Source organism: Arvicanthis niloticus, chromosome 4, assembly GCF_011762505.2.
Source record: "Arvicanthis niloticus isolate mArvNil1 chromosome 4, mArvNil1.pat.X, whole genome shotgun sequence".
Classification (NCBI taxonomy): domain Eukaryota; kingdom Metazoa; phylum Chordata; class Mammalia; order Rodentia; family Muridae; genus Arvicanthis; species Arvicanthis niloticus.
In genome coordinates, this window is record NC_047661.1 from 6737266 (window position 1) to 6761311 (window position 24046).

At 40.2% G+C, this 24046-nt stretch overlaps 2 protein-coding genes across 6 annotated transcripts in view; one reads left to right on the forward strand and one right to left on the reverse strand.

Moving 5' to 3' along the window:
• The window catches only part of Cp (ceruloplasmin), a 47690-nt gene extending 45040 nt beyond the window's left edge, over positions 1 to 2650 (forward strand). For both annotated transcript variants that reach the window (XM_034501501.2, XM_034501500.2), the window contains exon 20: positions 2402 to 2650. The gene's annotated coding sequence lies outside the window, so the exon portion shown is untranslated. The remainder of the gene's footprint in view (positions 1 to 2401) is intronic.
• Positions 1 to 24046, reverse strand: part of Hps3 (HPS3 biogenesis of lysosomal organelles complex 2 subunit 1) — a 40885-nt gene that overhangs the window by 8843 nt on the left and 7996 nt on the right. For all 4 annotated transcript variants that reach the window (XR_013109727.1, XM_034501504.2, XM_076932181.1 and 1 more), the window contains exons 5-14: positions 20068 to 20257; positions 15814 to 15895; positions 12925 to 13079; positions 11925 to 12033; positions 8561 to 8742; positions 6991 to 7168; positions 5948 to 6181; positions 4652 to 4837; positions 4132 to 4320; positions 2670 to 2777 (exon numbers count right to left, since the gene is read on the reverse strand). Coding sequence is in view for 3 of the 4 variants with exons in the window: in XM_034501504.2 (XP_034357395.2) it covers positions 2670 to 2777; positions 4132 to 4320; positions 4652 to 4837; positions 5948 to 6181; positions 6991 to 7168; positions 8561 to 8742; positions 11925 to 12033; positions 12925 to 13079; positions 15814 to 15895; positions 20068 to 20257 (1613 nt within the window). In the remaining variant the exon portion in view is untranslated. The remainder of the gene's footprint in view (positions 1 to 2669; positions 2778 to 4131; positions 4321 to 4651; positions 4838 to 5947; positions 6182 to 6990; positions 7169 to 8560; positions 8743 to 11924; positions 12034 to 12924; positions 13080 to 15813; positions 15896 to 20067; positions 20258 to 24046) is intronic.

Sequence of the window (24046 nt, forward strand, 5' to 3'; positions counted from 1 at the left end):
TAACGTATGTGCTAGTTATTCCTTTTTGCTACTAAGATCCCTCTGCCTAAGGTCTGATTCAGCAGATTTCTCTAATTCTCTACATTTACAGGCAAGGATATGGAGAGCTGGTGTACAAGGGGCAGGTAGCAGGGCAATCTGGGAAATGGGCAAATATTTGCTAGTCACGGTGTTCTCTCTCACTGATCGATAGTTGCTCTCTAACTTATCAATGACATAGATTTTATACTTATTGTTATACAAATATGCCCCTGTAGTAACTGTAGACAAACATAGCAAACCACAGTGGTGGGGAGAGAGCCACAGTCCTGCAAACATCGTTAGGTAATTCTAAACCTCCAACACCTCTACATAGGAGCCAAAGAGCCCCTTTGGGAATGCTAATGCTTGACTGAGAGTAAATGATCTGTGCATAACTTTGAAAGAAGCAGAACCCAGGGAGACATTTAGGAAAGTTTAATCAGTACATTTTTCCATCTTTAAGAGCAAAAACTCTCAGAAAAGGGTGAAAATAATAAGCAGAAACTGAGGGCAGTATGAGAAGACTACAGAGCAGAGGCATAGATGAGAGGGAAGAGTCCCATGTCGACGGCACAGAGCAGATTTTCAAAACATAATTATAGAAACTCTCAGACTAAGGAAAAACACAACCATACAGACACACAGGACACCAACAAGAAAGAGAAAAGAAATTCCCCACAGAACATCAAGTTAAAACACTAAATATACACAACAAAGAGGCTACTAAAAGCAGCAAGAAAAAAGGCACAGGTCACGTTGAAAGGGAAACACAGCAGAACAACTGCTGATGGAGACTGAGCCCCAGAAGAGTCCTGTGCAATGCACCCCAAAAGACACAGATGCCAAACCAGACAGACCACTTTACCCAAGAAAGCTATCTGCCATAGCTGAAGAAAGAAAAAAAGCTTCATGATATAAACAGGTTAAAGGAATGTGTCCACCAAGCCAGCCCCACTGAGAATACTAGAACCCATACTTTAGACTGACCACAGGATAAACAGACCCAACAGGCCTCATAAAGAAAACAAATCATAAAGAAGCCATCATAACAAGTACATTAAATGAGACAAAGAATTCCCCCACAAACACACACAACAAAATTACAGCAATCAACAAACCTTTTTCAATATTAACTTATGTATTGGCTTCAACTTCCCAATCAAAACAAAAGTTAATTGAAAGGATTAAGTAACAAAAATTCATCTTTTGTTACCTACAAGGATTTTAAATGATCACCGAATTATACCTTTTGACCGTGATTATAAATGTGCTTTGAAGTTCTATCAGTAAAATTTTCATAGCATATTACAACTCTAATTACATCACCGATCTGTATGTTGAGAGGACAAGGCCTGATTCTGTCTCACTTACGATAATTCTCAAACAGTAGCTATCAAATGAACAAACAAGCAGCTAACACCTTACGACTTTCCGTGTCTATACGTACTAGAGATAAGAGATAAAGAATCTTCTTTAGTGATATATTATTGCAGTTAACTAATGAACTACTGAGGCTGGACTTGAATTCATGATTCTTCTGTCTCAGCCTCCAAAGTTCTAGAATTACAGGCATGTACAACCATACCAAATTCTGGTGATTTTTTAAAAAGAATATAGGCCACACAGCCTGGAGCCTGAGTCTAAACTATCTAGCCTCCTGTTTTCCTTCCCCAGCCCATCCCCAGCTCAACAGCTGTGTCTACGATCAATAAAATCTGTATTTTGACCAATTCCTAAAGTTTAAATCAGGAATTACACATCCAAAATGTAAAAGGCTCAAGCAGAAGAAAAATGCCTAAGGGCCCTTGGGTATAAGAAAAGACTTGAGGGCCTCAGCATCTGGATGAGAAGCCATGGAGATAAGAGTGGTGTGGACTGAACGTGACTGAACGTGGTGTTCACTGCTCAGACAGGGGCATCAGCATCTGGCAGACCAGGCCTCAGGCACAGTGCAGGGCACAGGTGGCCAGTACTCCTGAAATTTTCAAGTGTGTCATTTAACTCAGAATTCCCAATATGAAATATTGGTTTCTATATGTGGCTAGCTACAGTGAGTAAACAAAACAAAGAGAGGTGAAAATTATATTCAGTCCTTGGGCCGACAAATGATATTTAATAAAAAGATACATTTAGCCCAGCCTGACCTACTATGTCACATGCAGAAAGTTAGAGTCAGAATTCTTATACCATAATTGTGTCCCACAATTCTTTTAAAAACTTCTCTTCTGGGGTCAGATAAAATGGCTACTTTGACATATTACTCATAAGACAGATGGTATTGGTTGGGTGGGTATGAAGTCTAAATTGTGTTAAGCCGCGTCAAAAAAAGCTCATGCTTACAAAAGATCCCTATATATTTGGACACTTTTATTTCCCACAGGTGTTTCCAAGTACATTCTAAAACTGAAGAGAGTTGTACAGCTTCTTTACCTGCAACAAGACCAGTCCCTCCGCTCAGATGCTTCATCCATCAGCAGCTCCATCCAGAAGCCAGGATTCCAAAGCTCCTAACTGTGATCAACTATGTATTTTTGCTCCTCAAAAGCTATATTCTACATTAACCATACATGTGATATCATACATTTAAATTGTGTACTATATTGTAATATACTACATATTTTAAAAGAAAGAGAGGTGTTTTTATTTACCTGTAATTTCAAAAGGTCTTCTGTATAATTTTTATCAACTAAGGAATCAGACGTCATTAAGACATGAACCCACGAATATATTAAGCCATAATGACTGCAGGCATTTATCTGAAACATTACAGACATACATCATAAGCCAAATATAACAATAGCAAAACAATTTCTTCATCCATTCACTAATCCTCTGCCATATCTTAGACTCAGTTAGAAACTCTCCTAAGAAATGGGAGCTTTGCAGATGTTATTTCCCTGAAAAAGGTTATAGTCTCGCTGCTTCCACATCAAATAATCTGCAATGAATATTTCCTAATATTTAAAAATATTCTACAGAAGTGCTTTCTAGAAAAAAAAAAAAAAGAATAGCACTGTTCCTAAGATAATTATACTCAAAAAGAGTAAAAGATAACAGTGGAAAGAATTTTTATTTATAGCATTTTGGGGGTGACAAAATATCCTTTTAAGGCTCATGATGATTGCCTGGAGCATCCTTTATCCAAGAAATGACCCTAGTGACCTTTCTAGTCACCCACAGCAGCCATAGCAACAAGATTCTATAGAAAACAGAGCAGGATGGGTGGGTACCAAAGGCTGTCACAGCTGCCTACAACATATCTGAAGCCCAAGTGTGGCCCTGACAGGAAACAGAAGGGCAGTGCCCCTTGCCTCTTTCAAAACTGCTCTGAGGCAACCCTTCTGGGAAAAGCTCCTCCCACGCTGTAACACTGCAGGGTGGTAATAAAGGCCATACTCTTTATTTGGTGGGTGTGGAATTTGATATGGGTGAGAGTCTCATGTGCCTGAAAATCCCTTTACAGACCAGGCTGGCATGGAACTCACAGAGACTCATCTGCCCCTGCCTTCTGAGTGGTAAGAGTAAAGGCAGTAACCATGACAATTTCTCTCCTTCTACTGTGGGTCCGAGGGATGAAACTTAGGTCACCAGACTTGGCAGCAAGGGCATTTACGGGATAAGCAATCTCAGCAGCCCCAGTTGGTATTCTTTAGAATGGGACAGTATATAAGAGGTAGGTAACTTCAGCCATAGGTACAATCTAAACACTAAAAATAAGGTAGGGGCTAGGACAATGGCCTCAGTGGGTAATGTGCTTACTTCCCAAGAATGAAAACCTGATTTGGAGTCCTAGAACCTGAAAAATGTCAGGTGTGCTGGTACAAGTCGTAATCTCAATGTTGAGGAGGCAAAACAGAGGATACCTAGGCCCCTGGACAGCTCATATCCTACGTGTCAACAACAGACCCTGTTACAAAATAGGGGCAGAGTCCCTAAGAATGACACCAGAGAATGACCTCTAAACGTAGGGCATCTGTGTCTGCACATTAACTATACTAGCTCCCTCTCGCTTAAAACAAACAAACAAACAAAAAAAACCAAAAAAAAAAAACGCCTAAACAGATTATTGCAGCACACGTTGTATGTATTTACGGTATTTCATTGTCTTACCAAATCCTCTGCTGTTCTCAGTGGTGTGGTATCAGGACACTGCCTCTCAGATAACCTCCAGACGTACTGAGATATGAGCTTGAAAAAGAGCTCCTCAAGTACCACATCTGGGAGACAAGCTACGAGCTGAGCTTCCCAGAAGTCTACCAACAGCTGAGGAACTGTGTCTTCATCCTTTCCACACAGTACCTAGAGAAGACACCATTCACATAAATGCAGAGCAGTGACAGACAGACAGCAGCGCTATCCATCCCTCCATCATGTGGTCATGCACTTCATAATTTTGGCCTGACTGCCAAGGCAAGAGCAAAGTTACATATTTTCTGTTAATGAGAAACAGAGTCTAGGTGGCACGCATGGAGTTTCTGCAGAAACAGTCTTTTAATCTATATGTTTACATTATAAAATGATTATACAGACGTCTGCTTTTCAATTATGAATGAAACTTCAGTTCTATTTCCAATTCTCCTTTGGTTTCTATCAGATCACTCAGAAAAATTACATTGTGAACTGGACGAACCTTAAAGAAAGAATCAGCTTCTTCAATTCCAATTTTACCATTCTTCTGTAAGCCCAGGACTGAAGCCACCAGCAATCCAGGCTGAGTTTCCTTCAAGTTCCTTGCAAGTTCAGTAGCAACCATCTGTCCTTTCCACTGCTGAATTAACAGCCGGGGTTCCAGAATGAAGCCATACACCAGCTTCATCTTCAGATTTAAAAAAACAAAAATGTTGGAATGAAATGCAGATTGCATCTACAGTATTCATTTCACCCTAGTGTCTTCATGATTTAGGGGCCAGTTATTAACACTGTATTTCTGGGCTTTAGCCAGAAAAACTAGCTCTTATTCCCAAGAAGAATATTATTATCTTTCTCATATAAATTATTAATGGATGACTAAACTGAGATGCTCCATTTTTGTAAAGAGTTTTAGATTAGGAATACATACATACATACACACAAACACACCCTAAGTCTTTTCAAAGTTGTAGAAAGAAAACTCTGACTTTCAGAATTTTACTCTTCAAAGCAGATTCCCCGATTCTGACTTGTTCTCATAGCAAGCCATCTCCTGGTATAATGGTGCTTTTCCTGTTTTAGAAAGCACAGTTATACTGTGAGCATTTGGCCAAGCAGGCAACAATAATAACAAGGCCTAGGCTCTAACATCGCTGCCTGCTCAATGCTGACCGACTGTGCAATCACAAACACATTATTTTAGCTATCTCACACTGATCTCAGCACTCAACAAGAAGTAAGTGAAATAATACATGCAAGCAACTTAGAACAGGCCTGGGACATGTGTATACAAAAGATCCCCTTCCCCCCACCCTCGAGTGATTAACATCTTTGGGCTCTATTCCTAAAGAATCCCTTTTCTAAAGGAAATGACCTTTCCTCCTTCAGTGTCACCTGTGATTTTCCTGAGGAACAGTACTTTTTGTACTTATTACACTCCTGTGGCTGACAGTTAATATCCTCCTTTATATACTTAAGAAACTCATCACTCTGTTATGCTTTCTTCAGTGAATACCTACTCTAATTGTTGGCTCTGGGCACAGCTTTTATATTTTTCTGTACAAACCGAATATTCTGAGTATTTGTGGTACATCAATGATGAAAGATCTTCCAGTAGCCACTGCTGATATTTATCCATCTTTTTTTTTTCTCATTTGACAGATCTAAAGTTCCTTCTACTACTGTCTGTCATCTCTAAGAAACCAGGAGGCACAAAAAAGCCAGAAGAAAGTCTAATGCCTCAGGGCTACTCCAGTTCCTTTTCAGACTTGTGTTAACAGCAGGCACTGTACTATACCTCTGAATGACTCTTCATCTCATTCCTGTACGTGTCAAGATCTCCCATTTTCAAGGCCACTGCAGCCTTGGTCAAGGTCACTAAGACTGGTGAAACTCCACAAGTATCCAGCTTCCTTAAATAATGCAAGGCAGTTAAAGGATCAATATTCTTCATAGAAGGACTAGAGAGAACATGAGGCAGTTGCTTCGGCTCAGCCGCATGAAATATCTGAGCCACTTTTGCTGCTAATTCCTTTGATGAGTATGAATAAAAAATAAGCAGTTAGCCAATAGGAAATAATACAGTCAAAGGAAAAAAAGAACCTATGTATAAAATGCAGTAGATAAATAATATAATGTTATTATTGAGAAACACAGAGATTATGAAAATATTTGAAAAGCTAAAAATGAGCTGACATGATCTGTCTGCGGAGGTACAATAAGAAAATAAAAGTGAAAAAGATATAGCAATTTGTGAACAACATTTCTAATTTTAATCACATAGGAGAAAATATTATTATACTTAAAAATCTACAGTTTAAAAACTGAGTTCAAAATATCCTCAATAATATAATTCAGGTGAAAAATTTACTTCCCTTGAAACCTCTAAGTATATGGTATTTCAATCTCCAACTGTGCTTAAAATACAAAAGGGACTAAAAGTAATCTTTAATCATATTTTAAGAGGTCATTGGCCCTTAAATAAAGTTTGGACACTTGAAAATAGGGCAAATGGAGTTGTGGGGGGAAAAATACTACAGAGGAAGGCAGGGACCAGATTCTGTCCTTCTCTTGAGAATATATGTCACTGTGACTGGCAGGTCCTTCAGCCATAATAGCCTCCATGCTGAATACTCAGGAAACATGAGAAGGTCATGCCTAAATTCTTTTCCAGGCTATAATTCTAAGACCATTAAAGAAGTAAAGGGCCTGCTAATTTTTCAGGAAAAAAAAAAAAAGAAGAAAAATTTGGAACTTAAGTTCTAAATACTACTAACTAAAAACATATTAAAATGAAAAGTTAAAAAGAGAAGCTATAACTTTATAGAAAATTATACTCACTTCACTTAATTCTTCCAGGTTTTCATATAGAGAATGATTAATGTAAAATACTAATCCTTTTTCATATTTCTGTGATTCACTCTCTTCTGTCCAATCTACACGGGCCAAGACTTGAGCCAGAGACAAACCAGACATCTTATAGTATGGCAAGGCGAGATGGGATTGCTCAGTGTTAAGCCTAAAGAGAAGAAATTTTAAAGGGCTTCAAATGTACATTTCTATGCCAGTTACTTAACACAGTCAAGTGATAAAACAGATGATGCTTTTCAAAGACAAGCCTCACAGCTTGATTTTATAAAGTCACTCTAATTAGTTTTTTTTTCTGAGCTTATTAAAGGTAGAAAGGCAATCATCCATTAAATACATTTTAATATTTAATATAACTCAAAAAAATGGCATTTGTAGTCTATCTCAGTCACTGATAATCACTTACACAGGTGAAGTAAGCCTATGAAACATTGTCTACAAAAATTTTTATAAGCATGACTCTCAGAATTGGAGAGCTGGCCCCACCTGAGCAGCACAGTGTGGCTGGCCCTGAGGGCATGAGGGCAGGAGAGCTGGCCTGGGTCCTTGCAGGCTGCAGCATTGGGTGAGCTAGCCAGGACGGTGCTGGTTCTGGTTGTGGGGGTGCAGGAGAGCTCTGGCAGGCTGAACAACCCAGCTACCGACCAGGCCCAGACACAGGGCAGATACAGATGTCGGGCCACCCCAACATCTACCTCATCTATGAACTAATGGACCTCATGACAGGGCTGGTTCAGCAGACCCAAAGCTTCAGGATCTTCTGGCACAGGGCAACATCAGGATACAGGGGTCCCAGTGAGCATCCAGTGTTGATACTGTAGTACATGCCAATGACTCGTTGTAATGAACATTTGCAAGGACAGATGTATAGAGAAAAGTGTAAACTGTGTGACACACTGCGATACACTACAGCTTCCATGAAGAGATGTTTTGTGTTAGTGTTTGTTGGTTTCTCTTTTTGTTTTGTTTGTTTGTTTGGGGTGTGTGTGTGAAGGAACAGGGAGGTGGGTGGGACTGGAGGGCATGATGTCAAATTCACAAAGAATCAATAAAAAATTTTAAAAAATGGCTCTCAGAAATACAAAACTCTACTGACCTTAATATGCCTTTCTGATATGATGAAAGCACTGACTACTAATGTTAATATCTCAGACTGTTCCAGTTACAGCCCTCCCTCAAGGTAACAGACAACAAACAAGTGCCAAACCATCTCAGTTCTTTTTCTCTAAGCATGTGCCCCTCAAATCCTAAAAACAAAACAAAATAAAACAAAACAAAGTAAGTAAGTAAGTAAATAAATACGATCACCCTCCAAATACAAAGGTTAGGTACTGGGTTTATTACGCGTCTACCAAACTGTGACACTTTCAAGATCTGGGTAGGTCATAATCATTTTGTATCTCTAAGCCTACAACATACCTACACATGTACCTGACACATAGCATGCTTGTGAGACAAATGAGAAAATGAAGCAACTCCCAGAGATAAAAAGCCTGGTAAGTGCATGCAAACTCTGTAACAACACTCAAGAGGCCTCACTCACCTGCTGTAGCAGTCTCCAAGGTGTCCACAGCTTTCTTTAAAAGCTTCCAGGAGCTCTGCTTTCTCTGCAGGCTCCAGCTGACTGCCATCCATCAGGGCAGCTCTCACCAGCAGATGAGCCTCGCTGAGCAAGTGGAGACAGCTCTCGGTTTTCACAGTCTTGTAGCTGTTACTATAGTCTACCTGAAACAGGAAGGCAAACAGCTAGCGTCTCTGAAGAAGACCGTCCATCCCCACCCCATTCCCACTCTTAAGAGCTGTTACATTTGGTTATTAAAATTAATATATGGGTATACTAAACACTAAAATTAAATAAATAAGTGGTTGCATATTGCCTTAGTTTGTTTTTTATTGCTGCAATAAAATACCACCATCAAAGGCCATTTGGGGAAGGAAGGAACCTGGAAGCAAACACTGAAACAGAGACCAGAAGGGACTGCTGCTTAGATTTGCTCAGCCTGGTTTATTTTCCTTCTCTTACTTTTTTTTTTTAAAGATTTATTTAATTAATTTTATGTGTCTGAATGTTTGAATGCTTTCCATACATGTAGTATGTCTGTGTGCCTCATGAATGCCTGAAGGTCAGAAGAGGGCATCAGACCCCCTAGAACTGTAGTCATGGATAGTTAGGAGGTACTGAGCGTTAGACCTGTGTTCCCTACAAGAGCAACAAGTGCTCTTAACCACTGATCCATTTCTCCAGCCCTCAGTAGGCTTTCTTACACCATCCGGACCCACCTGTGCATGGGTGCTACTGTCCAGTGAGCCGGGCTCTCCCACATCAACCTTTAATCAAGAAAACATCCTACAGACTTGCCTAAAGGCCAATCAGATACAGGTATTTTCTCGAACAAGGTTTCTCTTCCCAGATAACTCTAATTTTTGTCAAGTTGGCAAAAAAAAAAAAACAAAAAACAAAAAAAACCCTAACTTGGTCATTAATAGAACTTTTGCAGAGTTTTCTTTCTCCACAATCTATAAACCAATCTAATTTAATACACATATTACAAACATTACTTTGTTAACAGCTTAAAGCATTAAGAAATGCAAAGTGATGTTATAATATTAATAATGTAGTTATCAATAATTCGTTCCCAGTTTGATAAGGGTTTTGAGCATATTTAAAATAACCAGTTTTTTTCTTTATAGGTCTGTGACTTAGCTTTTTCAAGCTAAGAACGTGTCTCCCCTGTTGAGTTTCACCTGGTGACTTTAATTATGACGGATGTAGGCCATCATCCGCTAACTCAATAAACAGAATCATCAGACTTCAGGACTCACATTTAGATGAGATCTAAGACTTTCCAGGACAAAGTTGATATAATTACTAGTGTAAAAATATCAGAAATAAGTCAATCAATACTTAACAATACTACCAAAATTGACACCACCAGTGAGGTATCAATGTTATTATCTGATTCCACGGTGTGGAAAAATACTTTATCTATGTAGTTTTCTGCCTGAGAATGTATAACCATAATCTAATCATTAAAAAAGTAACAAAATTAAGAACATTGTCAAAACAAAGAAAAAGTAGAGAGGAAATTTGTCCCCAAAATACTAATGTTATAAAAGAAAAGACTCTTGGAATGTTCTAGATTAAAGGGACTAATGCAACATCCTTAGGCATGTTACCTCATCCTAGACTGGGTTTGTGGGAAAGCTGTGAAGTCATGACTGACTAACTGGGTAGGATATAAACCATGGACTAGATACTGTGTTGAGATTACATGTAATACAGCATGTGGCTTACTGTGTGTGGTTAAACAGGACAGGATCTGATTACTTAAGAGTCAAATTCCTGTGACTGTGCAGTTACTTATCAATAGACGGAGGGAAATAACTGTGTTGAGAAAGGACGGGGTACCCATGAGGGCAAATAGGGAGGCATACAGACAATCTGTGTGTTAGCTATAAGGCTCCCTTTGTATTTTTCTCATTCTTACTATTCCTCTAAGCTTGGCATTATTTAAAAGAAAAGTATTTTAATTGCCAGAGATGAGCAGGGAACTGTGACTCTTTTTTTTTTTCTTTTTTGGATATTTTATTTATTTACATTTCAGATGTTATCCCCTTTCGCCACCCCCCCCATAAACCCCTTATTGCATCCCTCCTTATTTTTGCTATAATACCATTTTACACCATTTTAATTACATGCAAGTATTAAAGTCAGTTCTAGGTTGAGGAACTTGCAATACAATAGATGCAAATAGTCAAGGAACAAGCAAGACAATAAACACAAATAGTCAAAAAAACAAGCAAGGCAATAATCAAAGTCATGTGATCACTCCCGTGATCACTGTTTCTAAGGGCTTATCATGATGACCAAAGTATCTGAGCCAACTTCCCTGTCCTAGCCCAAAATCATTTTCATGCCTGAAGCCTACTTCTAGCCTAATATCAGATTCCTGCCTGAAGCCCATTTCCTTGTCCTTGGCCAATGTCAGATTCCTTCCAAGCAGGAACTGTGACTCTTAGAACAGGACAGGAATGCCCATTCTAGGCCCCTCTCAAGCTGCAGCTGCAGTAGCTATTATACCTGGGACAACCTGATACACTCCAAAGAAAGAATAACATAGAGATGAATGATCTAAGGTTTCCAACTCCATTTTCCCATTCTCTTTGCTAGGTGCTTTAGTTTAGCTTCTGTTTCTATGGTAAAACACTAATCAAAATCAACCTGGAGGAGCAAAGGGTTTATTTGGCATATTTACATTGAGGGAAGCCAAGATGTGGAGACAGGAACTGGTGCAGAAGCAGAACTGTTTCTGGGCTTGCTCCCATGGCTTGCTCCACCTGCTTTCTGATATCACTTAGGAACACCTGATAAGGAGGTGGCATTAACAGTGGGCCAGGCCTTCTTACCTCAGAGATTAACTAAGTCAACAACCCACAGACCTGCCTACAGGGAAATCTGATGGAGGAATCCATTAAGATTTCCTCTTCCCAGATTCTGTCTAGCTTTGTGGCTTGTGGACAAACACCAACCAGCACACTGGGACTCAACGTCAATGGCTACCTGTGCTTAAAGTAATTCAGTAGTCCTCTCTGGGGGGTGAGTAGGAGTAAGGGGTCTTCCCCTTACTGAGTGAACTAATACTACCTCTTAAATCTCAGAAGCTGTAAAAACAAGGTGAAGAAAGATACATGCTTGACTGTCATGATGGATGCTGGAAGTTGTCTGGATGAAGTGTCCTGAATGGATAGTTAATTAAATTCACTTTGTTTTCCTCATTTGAAGTTTCCTTGGTGAAACACAAGGCGCAGAGAGCGGGCAGCAACAAGAGCAATGTCTGAGTAGACTCAGCCTCTGATAGCAATTTCACTCCTAAGTTCTATGAAGAATAAGATGTCTGAAAAAGTACCATTTCCTTGTACAGCTGAACTGGTGCAGTGGTATTCACGATATACAGATTCCATCCAGCCTCAGCTACTTGAGGGATTCCGCTCCTAACACTGGCATCTTTTCTAGAACTGAAAAGAATCAAAATTAGAAGACATGTTATTAATAAATTACAGTTTTCACCTGTAAATATTGGGTACTGTAAAATGATACAAGTATGACACCACTTCCATTTAATTTTTCCTTGGTTAATTAGTATACATATAGTCATTAGCCACAGTTTACAGACCTTCACAGGTACATGGAATTTACTATTCTGTCATAAACTGATAAGCCAATTTGCCTCCAACTCTCTAATAATAAGCTCTCCAAACAGGCATGCATCAGCTTTGTTCTGGATGTCTTCACCATGACTTCCATGAGTCTTAGCATGCCATGGACCATAAAATCTTAACAGAAACAACATGTAAAACATTCACATCACTGGGAAATGTTCAAGATACATAAGCCTGTGAGTTGGCTTACAACATTATCTTATCTCTTACTATTACTGTGATGTATTTTCTTTAGTATAAAATGAATTAGTCTTTAATCTAAAAAATATAGTAATAAGTTCTTTTACAATATAAAAATGACCACTTCTATAAAAAAAAAAAAAAAAATGCAAGTGCTTAAAGGCCAAAGAAGAAAAGTAGTAAAAAGCTTTGTGGTCAGGACTAACATTACAGGTTCTGTCTATCCCCATAGATCCACAGAGAAGGCATGCCTTTTATATTCTTATTCATAGTACAGGTGATAGCTACTCAAACTATTTTATAATTTATTGCTTATAAAAGTTCCATGGTAAATTATAAGCAATATTATAGAGATATTTACACCTTCTTAATTTTCTCTGGAAAAGCCATCTATCTGATCATTCTGAGTTTCAATTAAAATAATAAAACTAAGATAAACATAAAATATATCAGTTATACTTGGTTCCAGAAACTAGCAGAGGTGTGTAGGGCTAGGGGAATGCTTACAGAAGTCTCTTGGGTGACTCTCTTCTCTCTGGAATGGCCTCAGGCTCTGCCTTCGTCAGAAGTATGATGTGGTTTTTAAAATGACAGATGGCTTTCAAGCCTATGAAAAGCTGTATCCTTAGAGCACAAACGTCCATACTGACAGGTGGGCAAGCCTAATAAAGGATATATTACAAATTTAACCCCAGGAATGAAGGTATGTGAGCCTCATCTTCAAAAGTCAGGGCTGGGGATGTCACTTAGTTGGAAGGGTATATGAAGTCCTGGGTTCAAGTACCAGCAGAGCATAGCAGGGGTAGTGGTTCATACCTATAATCCCTACACTGAAGAGGTAGAGACAAGATGACCAGAAGGTAAAGGCTGTAGTCAGCTACAAAGTAAGTTAAAGACCAACCTGAGATACATGAAACCCTGTCTTTAAAAACAAAGCAATGTCAGTCTGTTCATTTGATAAAAATCTTCTACCCAGTTCCTGTTCTTTAGAATACTAACCTAGCATGTCAGTAACCATCTGCTCTATAGATCTTTTCTGACTATAAATACAGAGAGGGTCTCACAGCTGAGGGAGCTTCTGCAGAGTAGTCCCTGAAGACCTTGCTGGAAGAGAAGTCTGGCTGTTACCTTTACACCAGTGACATCTCTACTAAATGGCGTTTCTGGGCCTAATCAGATGTTATAAAAGACAACACTGTAGCACTTTCAAATGATTGTATAAAAGAAATGTTTGTATGTTTGCCTGACCCTAACCTAACCCCTTTCTTATGAACAAGTCTGAGAGATGTAGCTGCCTGGGCCATGTGTGTCTATAGGACACTATCACTCTCCAGATATCTGCAAATAGTACTGTGGTAACAGTACCTCAGCTGGGCAGTGGTGGTGCACACCTTTAATCCCAGCACTCACTGGGAGGCAGAGGCAGGCGGCTCTATGAGTTTGAGGAAAGAGTTTTGATCTACAGAGCAAGTTCCAGGAAAGCCAGGGATATGCAGAGAAACTCTGTCTCAAAAAGCACAACAACCAAACAGTACCTCAGGCTGACTATGTAGGACCAAATAGCTATTTACTAACTAATTATCATATCTGTTAATAATCATTAACAGCCGGGTGGTGGTGGCGCACACCTTTAATCCCAGCACTTGGGAGGCAGAGGCAGGTGGATTTCTGAGTTCGAGGCCAGCCTGGTCTACAGAGTGAGTTCCAGGATAGCCAGGGCTATACAGAGAAACCCTGTCTCGAAAAACCAAATAATAATAATAATAATCATTAATAGACAGCACCCCGCCACCTAATCCAAAAGGGCACTAAAGGTTGTAGGCAGTAATCTGTAAAAACCAGGACAGCATAATTTTGGGGCTACTTGCAGCATGCACACTTGTTATAAAAATTCATTCAATTAACTTATACCTAACTGACCTTAATACTTGCATGAAATTAAAATAGTATAAAAGCAAAAAGGAGGAGGAGGGATGGGTTAGGGGGTTTCTGGTGGGGGGGGATGGGGAAAGGGGATAACATCTGAAATGTAAATAAATAAAATATCCAAAAAAAAAAAGAGAGAAGTAAAACAGCACAGATAATATACAAATGACTGCATTTCTCAGAAAAGAAATTCAAAGTCAGATGATCATCAAAAACTACATTCCTACATTCACTTGTAATCAAAGCTTTTCTGGTATTAAGGCTATTCTTAATAAAAACAAACAATGAACTGATGATTGATCTAGCATATCCTATAACAAAGGCTTGGAAAATAATTGTATTCTGATGACAGTAAAAGAAACAACTCTCATGCATCACATTCAATTACACAATGCTGGCCATACTGTGTTAACAGTTCTGTACAATTGCTACCAATATGTCTTTAAAAGCAAGAGTGTAAAACCTGTGATCCCAGCACTTTAAAGACTGACAAAGGAGTGATCCAAGTCGGAGGCCAGCCAGGATTATACAGGAAATTCCAGGCCAGCCTGGACTGCTGTATGAAGGGGGAAAGAAAAGCTAAAAACAAAGCAAAACAAATAAACAGTAATATGTCACAGTTATGAAGTACCCTCTAAAGCAGTGGTTCTCAACCTTCCTAATGCTATGACTCTAATTCAGTTCCTCAATATTGTCATACGCTCCAACCATAAAATTATTTTCATTGCTACTTTATAACTGTAATTTTGCTGATGTTATAAATCATAATGTAAATATTTTTGGAGACAGAGGTTTGCCAAAGGGGTCAAGACTCACTGGTTGAGAAACGCTGCCCTAAAGGTACACTATACCTACCACTTATAACACTTTGAAACACTCTTTAAAATTGTCAAATCACACATAGAAATGCTTACTAGTTTCTATCCAGAACATCTATTTAATAAATATATTAATTAGCATTACTGTTGCTATGATGAAACACCATGACCAAAAGCAAGACCAGGAGGGAAGAAGGGTTCCTTTGGCTCACACTTCCATAACATAGCCCATCACTGAAGAAAGTCAGGACAAGAAGTCAAGCAGGGCTGGAACCTGAAAACAAGAGCTGACGCAGAGGCCATGGGGGCACGCTGCTTATTGGCTCCCTCCTCACTGCTCCCTCAGCCTGCTTTCTTACAGAGGCCAGGGCCACCAGCCAAGGGATGGCACCCCTCCCCCATCAATCACTAATTGAGAAGATGCTCCACTGCTTGCCTGAACTTATGGAGGCATTTTCTCTACTGGAGTTCCCTCCTATCAAGTTGACATACAATTAGCCTGTGTCAAGTTGACAGAAAATTACCCAGCACAATGAATACGACCTTTATGGGTCTTTCGTTTTCAACAAATTCAGGCCTAAAAACAAGTGTGCAAGCATTCAGGTGCTCCATTGAGCTCAGTGTTCCACGGTCAACAGAGGCCGGCGCTAACCTTTAGTGTAGTATCCATGTATAGGTCCTCCTCACGAGCCACCGCTGCACTGCATCTCACCGTGAAACACTGCAGGCTTTGGCTAAGGAAGAAAAGACATGCCACTAAGCAAAGTGGGAGCCAGGAACCAATGCACCCGTGACGGTGAGAAGGGCTTCATCAGCAAACAGAGAAATGGCAGAGGGAAGAAGACAATACTAGTATCTGTCATACGATAGTAAGTTAGACTGGGACAGTGTCACTGAATCCCTGAGGCATGTTTGTAGACTACCTCATTCCCACACAATCTCAAGCACTGACTGTGACCAGAGTAAGGTTGGCCAGGCTAGAAGCAACATCCTCATTTTACAAGCAGCCCAATGCCCGTAACAGCAACTCAAAGTATGAACCAGTGATTACTGGAGCCCAGATTAGGACCTATTTCCTGACTGTTGCTTACCTATCATCTCAGAATGAAATTCAGCCTCGATTATACGGCGTGACCAACTCAGAATACACAGATACAACAATGGTAAAATGAACACGAGAAACAGGACTCTTCAAAAATGCCTTGTTCACCATCTTGCTCTGAACGCTGGAAAAGTTCATGTTGGCTGAGGCCTCTCTAGAGAGTAGAACCAACTGGATCCAGTCTCCTGAGTCCTCTATCTCCCTCTATAACCCCAGGGTAAAGAGACATAAGGACATTTTGACAGCACACAGACACCTGGGTGTTATCTGTTGTGGTTATCGAAATCAATATTGATTAGAAATGTATTTACTCAGAAGTTAGGACCACATCTATCGTGAAAAGGATTTACAAGAATGACTCTGAAAACAAATTAGGAAGTTGGAGAAGTAAACATGAGTGTGAGCTCTTTACAACTAGGGGAAAGGCTGGTGTGGCAGTGTACAGACAGAAGACAATGGCCTGAACCTCGGAAACTGTAAGCCAGCCTCAGTTAAATGTTTGCCTTTATAAGAGTTGCCCTTGGTCATGGTGTCTCTTCACAGCAATGGAAGCCTGAATTAAGACAGGCAGGAACCTCTGACTCATTTCCACCTAGCAAAGTCCTGCTTGTTCGATCCTACTGGGTTACTGGACAGAACAGTTACTTTTCTATTGCTGTGAGAAAACACCATGACCAAGGTAACTTATGAAAGAAAGAGTTTAGCTGGGTAGTGGTGACACGAACATTTAATCCCAGCACTTGGGAGGCAGAGGCAGATAGGTCTCTAATTGTTTGAGATTTCCTGGCCTATAGAGCAAGTTCCAGCCAGGCCAGCCAAGCCTACACAGAGAGATCCTGTCTCAAAAAACCTAAATAAACAAAAAAAAAAAATAAGTTTAATTTGGTTTATGATTTTAGAGGATTAGCATTTATGATGGCAGAAAGAAGGAACATCTGGGAGCTCACATCTTAATCCACAACAACGAGAGAGACAGAGACAGAGACAGAGACAGAGACAGAGACAGAGACAGAGACAGGACACTGGGAGCTGCCCGTGTCTTTGGAAACCTCAAAGCCCACATGAACATTAGTTCATCCTCTAGGATGGGGACCCAGAGAATAAAAAGGAAAAGGCTCTTCTCTGATACACTGACCTCTCTAAAACCAGGAGCCTAATCAATCCTTCCTCCTTAAGTCACTTCTGCAGACCATTTTGTCACAATGATGACAAGAGAAGTAACAGATTGTCCAAATGTAGTAGGTACGCTCACTGATTTCTCAGTGTACTGTCCATGTGTGTAATCAGATGAGGAAAAAGGGAGTCTTTCTGCACATGGGATAGAGATGAGTATTTCTAGTCCTCCCTTCGCCCTCCACGTCCTTAGTTTCTGAGAGATGATAGTTTATCTTAAAAGAGCTTTTTCCTGGGACTGAGAGTTGCTGTTCCTGTAGAGGACCTGGGTTTGGTTCCCAGCATGCACACAGGGCTCAAAACCATCCACAGTCTCAGCTGCAGGGGATCTGACATGTTCTTCTGGCTTCCGTGGGAAGTTGGCACAAACAAGTTACATACATTCACATGGTGCACATACATACTCACAAGCAAAACACTCAAAGTAAAATTTGAAAGATTCATTGTCTTCCTTCTTTTTTTCTTTTTAAACATAATCTTCATTAGAGTTGAGGTCTCCAGGGACTTTTGACTACTTTGAAAATCAACTTTTGCTTTCTGGACATAAATATCTGTGATTTCTTCTCTATTCTTCTCTACAGATCCACTTAATTTGCTCTCTTGATAGTCTATAAACACTTCAAACTCAGTGGTCTACACCAGACTGCCCTTGTGCCCCACATTAGCACAAGCCAGCATTATTTCATAAAAATCAGGCTTCAGCCAGGCACAGTGGCACAAACGGGTAATTCCAGCATTCAGAAATCTGAGGCAAGAAGATTGTTATAACTTCAAAGTCAGTTTAGGCGACCTAGTAAGTAACAAGCCAATCAGAACTACACAGGAAGCCCCCATTTTAAGATAGAAAGAAATAAAGAAAGAAAGAAAGATAGAACGAAAGAAAGAAAGAAAGAAAGACAGTAAGGGTAAATATATAAATAAATAAAATCAGGTTCAAAACCCTGGTTTTTTTGTCTTTCTTTCTGAATTAGCCTATCAAATACTACTGTCTTATAGACAGCCCCTTCATATCCTTTCACGGGCCACTCCAACAGCCTATTTATATATGATGAACTCACAATGAACTCAGCATGGCTGCTATCAGTGTTCCAGAAGAAAAAGAAAAAAGCCTTCCTCAGCTTGACTATCAAAGCTTGACACCAGCACCCTAGCAGGAGTCCCATCATGTGTTTATTTTTAGCTTCCTCATATTCAAAGATGGTCGCTACACACAAATATGAAGACTGGGATGAGGTATCAGGAAAATACTCCTGTCACCGCTCAGAGGACCTGAAACAAAGGTGCCTGACCACGAGGTGGACTGAAGTCTCATGCAATGAGTAACTTTATATAGAGCAACAGGCAATTTATAATCTGAAGGCTAAGCAAGGGACATATTAGTTCAGGCTATACATATTTTGAATAACAGTAACAAAATAATCTGAAGTAAATCCACTCCTATTTACTACACCTGGGAAGGAATGAAAGCACATTCCAAGAACAAACTCATGTTTACAAGAAACACATCACAAGACTTAGCTTGTGTTTTCTTATAAACACTCAGAATTCTCCTCATAGAGCTCCATTCTTGGACCGTGCTCTGACACTGTTAGCATGTTTCCTTATATCAGAAAACACTAGGGGAAGGCGAAGTCTGCATAAAAGTGGGTATCCGAATCCCAAAGTGGTCTCTCTGTTTAAAATGCACTCTTAGCACCCACTGGAAATTCTGATGCAACCACCAATTTAAAACAAAATAAAAATCACAGTTCTATGCAATTAACTACTGGACAATTCTGAAAACCTGGATCAGTCTTTATCATCTTCTCTCTACCATTAATGATTATCTTTTCATCCATCCAAACTTTACCTTCTAGGCCTAGCTTCAGACCCCACCCGCCTATCTGAAATGCTCCCATATGACCTAGCCAGAAGTAATTTCCCTCTTTCCAGGACACTTAGTACATCATAAAATCTAAGATATTTCCCCAAATCTGCTAGTATTGATGCTTTTTAAACATGGCTCTGGCCTTGACTTATACTGTTGCTTTAGGAAGTTGATATGGCTCCTGGTCAGAGGGTCCAGGGCAATCCCTCAAATAATCTAGACACAAAATACAAGAAACAAAATCAAAATCAACACTACTATGGAAAAAAACTAACATCAAACTCCTGCATGCCAAGGCCAGGATACCCTGAAAACAACTCTTACCCGCTAGTCAAATGATGGTGAATTTCAACCTCCCTGTGACTGCTTCTCCAGCTTTACTAATTGAGGAATAGAATCAGACCATTCTGGCTGTTCTGAGTTCTAAAACATTATGAAATAACCCAGTTCACACTGAGAGGAGACGGCAGCCATGGGAGGAGGCACAGAAAGCGACTCTAAAGAGATGCTTACCTGTCTCCCACTCTTTATAACTCTCTGAAAGGCTTCACAGAGAACTGTCGATTTTACAAGGCCATCCATCCAATCAAACGGAGCACTACAGTGGCAAAGCCAGAGCCTAAATCTTTATCACTGACAAGACATTATAACTCATTAATTTTCAGAGATCCTTGGCATAAAATCCTCAAAGACTTCAGCGCCAGCTTGAGAACTTACAAAAAAACAAGTGAGTAGAAGGCCAACGAGAGACACTGGGGCCATACCTTGTGATGACATGCAAGAATTGTGGTGTGAGCACGGCTTGCTGAGACTTCTCAGGATACCAATAGACTGACATTAACTCAACCGACGTCACAACCATATACAGATAGCCCACGTGAGGTAATGAGAAGAAACAGAAGAGACTCAGCATCTCTTTTTTCTGAGACAAGTCTTTTTTATCAGGATGAAAACCTGCATTGAGAAAATGCAAGAAAGACATGCCATGAAGCCAGGAAATAAAAGAATCGATACCGTGACTTTCCGATGCAGACTATACTGTATCATACAATGACTACGAAGGTGCTCGGGGGAAGTGGGCAGTAAGAAATGTTATGGGGAGAAGGTCATTAGGGAAGCACCATTTTGCCATTTTGTAAGTCACACTCATCAATGGTCATTAATATTGGAGTGTCCACCAGGGACCACAGTCTTTCCAAGAGACAGCAAAACTACTTGCACAACAAATAATATTAATATCGTAATCAAGTATGAGTCTACATCAACATGGTCAATGAAAACGTAATCAGTCCGCAGCTGGAGCTTCTCCACTGTTCTCTACTGTTTCCAAAGATTAAAAAAAACAAAACACCAAAATACAGAATGTTATTAATAATAATACTCCAGTATGTCTAAAAACACTGACATTTCAACAAACAGTAAACAAAAAACTAGTATTTTTTAATTTTTGTACTGGACATTCGAAATCTAGTGTGTGGCTTATACTTACAGGATATATTAGTTTCAGTTAGCTGTATTTCAGATGCTTAATAATGTACTGAGAAGCATTGTGATCTGATGACTAACTTACATGGAAATCACGAACTTCATAAATGACACCTCGAGGACTCAATCAGCAACATTCCGACTACAGAAAGCTTTACAGTAAACGCCCAGTTTCTTGCTACATAAATTGCAAAAAGAGAAAGAGAAAACTACTCCCATATAAGGTACAGAAATCAACTGAAAGTCATAATTCTAACTTGTTGATGTAATTCCTTCAAACAAATGTATTATAGGAAAAAAAACACATTTAGAGAATCAGGGAAAAGTATACCCTGAAAAGATACCTGATAAAACCACAAAATGTTTATATGAGGAAGTATTTTGAATTTGTTAAAAATAGAATAATATCAGACTCTGTTTAATAGAGAAATAATTATAGATGTTAAGATAGTCATCAAAATACCCAGGAATGCAGCAGGATACTGGCATGTGGAAGCTGTAGATGGGGGAGATGTTGTAGTATTAAAGTCTCACTATCTAAATGAGTTTAAAAAGTGTTCATAATCAAAGTTCTTTTTAAAAAGTCTTCTCCTGCCGGGAGTGGTGGAGCACGCCTTTAATCTTAGTGCTAGGAAGTTCGAGTTCAGCCTGGTCTACAGGGCGAGTTCCAGAACAGACAGGAGAGAAACCCTCTCTGGGAAAACAAAAATAAACACAAAGTCTTCTTCCTCCTTCTATGATCCTCATTGATACTGAAAAGTCCAGTTCTGCACTTTTCACAACTAGCCCAAAGCCAACTCTCTATTTTTTCTTCTTTCCAGGAGATATCTGAGCTCTGGCTAAACAGAACTAGGCACTAGTCTCTAAGCACATGCTAAAGTTACAGCTTGCATATGCTGGTTCCTCTTAGGCAATTCCTTGCAAAATTCTTCATCTTCTAAAATATCTACACGCCCCATCCAGAACTCGGCTCAAATATAAACCACACATCTGCAGTCATTTAGCCTTTCAATAAATACTCGCAAGGTACCTGCCACATGCAGTGCTGCTGTTTAAGGTTCTGGCAATTCACAAAACAAGGTTCTCTCACAGAGCCCTCACATTCTAATGATGGGGATTGAGACAGGGAAGAAGCAAACTCTAAAGTGAAGACAGATTTTAAACAGAGAGAGCACAGGCCTAAGCTCAGCAGTCAGGAACTCTTGATGCTCTTGCAGAGGGCCTAAGTTCAGTTCCCAGCACCTGAGACGGGTGGCTCAAAGCCATCTGTAACGTCCTCACTGGCCTCTGCCAGCAACACACTCACATGCCAAGCCCACACTCAGACAGAAGACAGACAGACAGACAGACACAAAAAAATTAAAAATAAAAGTGAGTCAAACTGAGAGAACCAAGGGAAGAACTCTGCGGTAAGGTGATATTTGAGCTGGGCACCGAATGATGTGAATATACCACTCATGCAGTATCTGAAGCAAGCACAGGCTAGGCCTCTGTAGAAGCAATAATAGGTTTCACAGGAAAGGACACTTGGCATATCTGAGGAAGACAGAAAGGCCTCTGTGACTAGAGAACAGTAAGCAGGTCGGGGTGAGACAAATGAGTCCAGAGTTAGGTCACCCTGGCCATGGACTGACTGGGGCTTTTTATTCCAACTGTATTGGTAGTTCACTGAATGAAAGAGCTGACACTCTCACGGGCTTTGAGCTCTTTGTCCACACTTGTATCACACACACCCACTTTTTTTTCTCCATTCTCTCTGGTCTTAGCTCTTTCAGTTCCTCAAATACAAATTCTGTGCCCATGAAAGAAAATTTGTGGGTTCCTCTATTTGGAACGCTCTCTTCCCCTCCCTCCACTGAAGCTATCTCAAGCTCAGAGTCAGCACAATTCAGCCTATAGACCCATTCTCAGGAAGCAGCCTTCCTAGACCCCAGAAAAAGTCGGGGTTGCTGAAGTTGGAGCCTCATTCTTCCTCACAGCTCCATGCTCTCAAAAATGAGACTCAGACTCAAAATATATTTACAAGTACCTTGGCCATTTGCTAGGCTCTTCTCTGACTAAAATCATGACCTCAGATAACCCACTTATTTTAACCTACATCCTGTCACAAGGCTGGTTGCCTACGCTCAGTTACTATGTATCTGTCTCCTTTCCAGCCCCCTCTGCCCGCTCTATTCCAAAATTCTTTAATCCTAATAGACAGGTGATGATCCATACATTGTATAAGATCTTCTCTCTACAGGAGGTATTTTGCTACAGGCTTATATACCAGGGCTCATTCCCCATAAAGCACTATTTCAGTGTCCAATTTTGTTAGTTTGTGATGAGTATCTGCTTTCACCACTAGATAACTAACTTCTTAAGTACAAGCATGTTGCCTGCTTTTGCTCAGTACCCAGCACTATGGTCAACAACTGTAGCTATTCAACAAACAGTTACTTAAAAAATAATGTTAGAAAGACATACGATTACAATATTATTTATATCTCCCCAGAAACCATCTGAAGATGCTGAACAGGCCATGAGCAGGTGCAGCACTCATCAGATTTCTGGTGAACACTTAAGGATGATGGTGCCAAAGTTCAAAACAGTCCAACTAAGTCAGAATTAGAATCACCACCATTATTTCAAAGACAGGTTATTATGTAGCCCATGGTAGCCTAGAACTCACAATGTGTAGTCAGATGACCTTGCACTTCTGACCCTCCTGTCTCTACCTCCTACCAGATAAGATTACATGTGCATACTGAAAGGGTTAAGAACTTTTCAAAATCTCCTAGCAGGCTGGGGCAGAAGCAAGAGTACAGGTCAGCTTGGTCATGAGCTCTGTGTTTCAGGAACTTGGCTGACCACAAGATAGATGGCTGATTACGTACAGGCTCTTAGAGAATAGCCTATACAAAATGTTCCCCATGGCTGTTCCTTAGACACTGTCACAAACTGAATAATGGGCTGGGACTTTCCACAGGTGCTCTCCAATAACCCTCCTTCACTCCCCCTGGGTTGTAGTTTCCCCCCTAAGTTGTGGTTTGGGGCTTTAAATTCTCTCTGTCCCCAAAGCCCCCAGGGTCAGACCCCACTGCCCCTGCGTGGGTCATGGGTCTTGACCTCAGTATACTGATCAAAATATACCTCTTGCTGATTGCATCAAGTTCGGTGTCCTGTGAGTTAATGGGTGGCTGCAAATTCCTGAGGCTTGGGTGAGGTCCTCCCTTCGTGGGAGCCTTATAATACCACCACACCCTGTGTATTCAGTGC